The sequence below is a fragment of the chloroplast genome of Vitis vinifera, assembly GCF_030704535.1.
Source record: "Vitis vinifera chloroplast, complete genome".
NCBI classification, from domain to species: domain Eukaryota; kingdom Viridiplantae; phylum Streptophyta; class Magnoliopsida; order Vitales; family Vitaceae; genus Vitis; species Vitis vinifera.
The window spans coordinates 30,001-35,000 of record NC_007957.1 but is presented as its reverse complement, the minus strand read 5'-3'; the positions used below and the strand labels follow the sequence as shown (position 1 = coordinate 35,000).

General features: G+C 31.7%; 2 protein-coding genes and 4 non-coding genes across 6 annotated transcripts; 4 read left to right on the top strand and 2 right to left on the bottom strand. All coding sequences in view use genetic code 11, as the record gives it.

The window, feature by feature from the left end:
- Positions 1-155: 155 nt before the first annotated feature.
- On the bottom strand, positions 156-227 carry trnT-GGU. Its single transcript has one exon. It is a non-coding gene; the product is annotated as a tRNA-Thr (tRNA).
- A 925-nt stretch (positions 228-1,152) lies between these two features.
- On the top strand, positions 1,153-1,225 carry trnE-UUC. Its single transcript has one exon. It is a non-coding gene; the product is annotated as a tRNA-Glu (tRNA).
- Positions 1,226-1,279: 54 nt separating this feature from the next.
- Positions 1,280-1,363, top strand: trnY-GUA. The gene has a single exon. It is a non-coding gene; the product is annotated as a tRNA-Tyr (tRNA).
- A 445-nt stretch (positions 1,364-1,808) lies between these two features.
- trnD-GUC lies at positions 1,809-1,882 on the top strand. Its single transcript has one exon. It is a non-coding gene; the product is annotated as a tRNA-Asp (tRNA).
- A 1,119-nt stretch (positions 1,883-3,001) lies between these two features.
- Positions 3,002-3,106, top strand: psbM (photosystem II protein M). The gene has a single exon. The coding sequence runs from the start codon at positions 3,002-3,004 to the stop codon at positions 3,104-3,106; it is 105 nt and encodes a 34-aa protein (YP_567070.1).
- Positions 3,107-4,339: 1,233 nt separating this feature from the next.
- petN (cytochrome b6/f complex subunit VIII) lies at positions 4,340-4,429 on the bottom strand. The gene has a single exon. The coding sequence runs from the start codon at positions 4,427-4,429 to the stop codon at positions 4,340-4,342; it is 90 nt and encodes a 29-aa protein (YP_567069.1).
- Between the last annotated feature and the right edge of the window lie 571 nt (positions 4,430-5,000).

Sequence of the window (5,000 nt, the reverse complement as noted above, 5' to 3'; positions counted from 1 at the left end):
TAATTATTATACTATAACTCATTATAATGATAACTTCTTATAATTATACTATACAGTTGGTTATTTTTTTTTTTATTACAAATATCAACAATATCTACATTCTCCGCTCAAATATGAATACTACGACTGGAGTTTTATGAAAAAAGTAAAAGCAAAGCCCCTTATCGGATTTGAACCGATGACTTACGCCTTACCATGGCGTTACTCTACCACTGAGTTAAAAGGGCCCATTTGATTCAATTCCTGAATTGGTCACTATGCAGATAAGATATATCTATGTGTATATATATCTATGTGTATATATTATACATAAGATACATAAGTACATGCAGTAAACTCATAATGCCTAGTGGCTCATTCAGGAACGAGAAATTTTATTTACCTAGCAAGTATCGGGTAAAATGATTTATTGATATTGGATTTGATAAATATCAATGCAATGAACTGTTTCAAGACCAACCCCAATTGCTTTTTGAATTGATCCCCATCAGAACAAAATTAACTTGATTGATACATGTACCTACTAATTCGACATAGATCCAAGATATTTCATTGAATCATGTGATGAAGAGACTCGACTTGTCCCCTCCCTGAACCAAATTCTTAGAGAAAAAAGAATTTTCGATAACTTATTGATCCCTCTTCCCCGATTTATCGTTTGTTAATTTCCTGGCTTAGTTTAGTGTGAGATAGAGATAGGCATATCTCATCTTAACAATGAGTGAATCAATGAATGACAGTGGAAGAAATGAAATGGTGTTTAACCTGTTTTGGCGGACAAATGACTACCTGAAAAGAGACTATCTTTCGTATTTTCGAATTATTAATTTATATTTTTTTATATATTTTATATTTTTATTTGTCTTTATCATTATTTATTATTTAAACTTTATTATTTTCATTTTTTTTTAATATTAATTATTTTATATATACTTATAGTAAAGTAAGTAATATCGATTTATAGAATCGATTTATATATAGAATGTCGATTAGAATGACTGATTCATGAATCTAAATGACGAATCAAAAAATTCTATGGAATCATGAAAGAAGGAAAGATCCTTCGGATCTAGTCATACCATTACATTATATTGACAATTTCAAAAAACTATTGATACTATCATCTTAGTATGATGGCGATCGGGGAAGTATGCCCCCATCGTCTAGTGGTTCAGGACATCTCTCTTTCAAGGAGGCAGCGGGGATTCGACTTCCCCTGGGGGTAGGAAGAAAGGAAGTTGATTATGGATTATCAATAATCCTAGAATTGATTCTTCTTGGGTCGATGCCCGAGCGGCTAATGGGGACGGACTGTAAATTCGTTGGCAATATGTCTACGCTGGTTCAAATCCAGCTCGGCCCAATAATTCGCTGATCCAACATGAAATACTATAACCCATTTGTTCGTTAGAAATGTCGGATACAGAAGAATAACGAAAGTCAGATTTTCTGATATATACCTACCCCCATTTATTTGTATTTGCTTTACTTATTTGTTTTGTTCCTACAAATTCTGATCTTGCTAATGATCTAGATTCATATCAGGATCTGTAAGTATAAAGTCTAAGGAAAGGAAAAGAGTAAAGAAAAAAAATACTTTTTTCATTGAAAAATGGATTATCAATCGATTTGTCAATAACGAAAAGATTACTAGTAATCACTAAAGTGCATATCCGTGTGTATAATCAAGTGTATAATCAATATATCACTCGCGTCTCTCTTATAATATAAGATGGCCCTTCTAAATAGAAATGGGTTGAATTAAATCATAAGAATATGTGGGCTATGGCTATACACCTTATTTCCCTGGGATTGTAGTTCAATTGGTCAGAGCACCGCCCTGTCAAGGCGGAAGCTGCGGGTTCGAGCCCCGTCAGTCCCGACGGATCCAATAAAAAAAAATAAAATAGATTTATTTATCTATAGGGGGATGCTTATTCTTAATTTATATTTTATTTATATTATATATATATTTTCTTTCGAATTTCTCATCAAACAAATATGGGAATTTCCATTACTTTAACTAGTACCGATTGATGGGAGAGAGACATATGTGCATTAGTACAATTATTGGTAGCATTATATTCGGGTATCCAACCGTGCTGGGTCTGGGTCTGGCTTTTTCGATTACTCCTGATCCGTGTAATGGAATAGAGTACCATATCGTTCCCGGGAGCACATACACAAATAGAATTCGTTTTTTGTACGATACAAAAACAAAATGAATTTAACATAGTTACCCTAATAGAATACTTTTCAAATTGAACCTATCTCCTTTTCTGGCTCCGATTTTGTGTAACTTCAATTACTAATTTTAATTTGAAAGAATCGATCTCCTTCAAATTTCATACTGACCTTTTGATATATGAGTCCGAGTACTAATCCAAGGAAAGAGGATATTAAAAAAAAAAAAAAAGATCAAACAACGATCCCACCACTCTTACCAAGGTAATGAATAATCTTTTTTAGGGGTCCCATCGAAGAAAGAACAAACTCTAAAATAGTGAATTTTATGGAATATTAGATCTTTTATACCAGGACTCATCTTTATCACCCTTCTTTGTCTTCCAATAAAATTAGATCATTAAAAAACGTAGTTTATAACCCCTATTCCTTTTTTCCATTTCACTTCTATTGTTTGTTTGGGTTTGTAATCAATGGAAGTGGAAAAGCGGTCAGATGATACTTTATCTGATAATTGTACAAGGAAGGCAATAGGTTATAGAAAAAAAGAGTGGATAAATAAAGGAATTCTTGAGTGGATCAGGAATAAAATTTTTGAGTCGGTATGGATAAAAGATCTTCCTATGTTATACTATTCAATTCTCGACGATGAATCAATTTGATAGCTCAGATATTGTTATTCATGATATTGATCCGATTCAATATCATCGAGATGTAATTCATCCCATTGAATTTACATTACAGGCGAAAGATTTATCATCTCTATGGGATTAAATCCCGAGTTATTGCGAAAAAAAAAAAATGAAACGATGATATTATGGAAGTAAATATTCTCGCATTTATTGCTACTGCACTGTTCATTCTAGTTCCTACTGCTTTTTTACTTATCATTTACGTAAAAACAGTTAGTCAAAATAATTAATTTGAATGAAACTGAACTTCTTAGTCCTTATCAATAATTGAAGAAATAAAATGAAAAGGATTCCATTCCAATTTAGTGTCTTAAATGAAATGAGCGGACTAGGATCAGCAGTATTAGTATTCTAATAGTATTCTAATAGATAGATAGACTGGTAGAAAGATTTATATATAAATCTTTCTACCAGTCTATCTATTATTCTATTATATTTACTATTATATTAATGTTATTTAAAGTTGTACTGTATAACATCTTAATATAGATCAATCCACGATATGTATTTTCATATATGTAGATATCAATTACATATATGTACATAGCACCCCAATTCTATTTCTTTGCTTTGATTTGTATTGATTACAATCAATTTGAAATAATCGAAAGTGAACTCTTACTCTTATGGGTCTAATTCCTAGATTTCTGATTATTTCAAATATGAATCCTGGTATCCATCGAAAGAATCAAATCAATGAAGGAAAAACAGTATGGGCATATATAAAAGAAAACCAAGTAATCTTTTTTTTAGCATTTCAAAGAAGTAATTGATTGAGCCATTGATAGATGATCCAGGGAATTATATGATAACTTCTTCGGATTTCAAAAAGAAGTATAGTAAAAGTAAAACCCACCGATTTTGAACCTTTGAACTATGATTTGAAATGAGTCGATAAAGCATAAATCCAATTTTTTAAATAATAAAACAAGTGGTAAGTCCACAATATGGGACTCGCCCAAGACAGGATCTTATTATGTGTAATATCTCCCTGGACAACCACCATGTCTATGTTCTTTCCCATAGAAAGTGCGTATCCACTTAATAACAGAACGACTTCCTCTTTCTCTTTGAACAGTAAAGAGGGAAACAACTAAAACAAATAAGAAAAAGGGTCCGTTGTTCCTCATTGTCCATATAAAATTCTGGTAAGAATCAGTTCATCGAAATAGAAAATTTAGGAAGAATAGAATTCAAATTTGGCTGGAATAAATTTCCTATCATCTGTATCCCTTTTACTTTACTTTCGAAATACAAACATGGGAATCGTTGAAATATTCTTTTGATTGAAAAGGTATTATTCATATAATACATTATTCCACTAGAATACAATAGAATTTCAAAATGAAGATATTTTTATTTATATTTTTATTTATTATATAAAATAGTTAAAAAAACGCTTTGCAGAACGATCTATAAAACAATTGATACAGTTTGATTCCTCAACTGAATCAATAGTACCTCTAGAGTCCACTTCTTCCCCATACTACGAGTGAAAGAGAAAATGTAAAGACTACCATTAAAGCAGCCCAAGCGAGACTTACTATATCCATGTGAATTATGTCCCCTATCTCTATGAATATGAAAGAATTTTTCCATTATTGCTCACTAATAATAGTGGAATCGATGGTGCAGAGTCAAAAAAGGATTCTGACCCAAGACCATTGATGAACCAATCCCATAAATCCACTTATAACAAAACAAGTTCTTATAAGATTTCTAGTAGAATCAGAAAACATTAAGCACAAGCAAAATACGAGTGACACCCTTGGAAAGTATCAAGGGAATGTTACTAATGAACATGTAAGAATAATAAGACCCCTTGTTTCTTTTGTTCCCAGTATTAATGAAAGGCATAAAAATATAGAATCAAGATAGATCACTATCTACTATCACATACCTCTATTTCCCATTTTATCTAATCCTTATTGTCTCCCGATTGTTTCACAGAGACAATCGGGAGACAGTCTATCGTTGACTAGGGATTACCGAAAAGAAAGAATTTCTTTTTGCACTTTTCTATTTTATATAAAATTATACAGCCAATCTAATATTGATTGAATGCTCGAGCACTCAGAAACTCTCATGAATCTGTATACAAAGTATCTTCTGCCCTTTCCACAA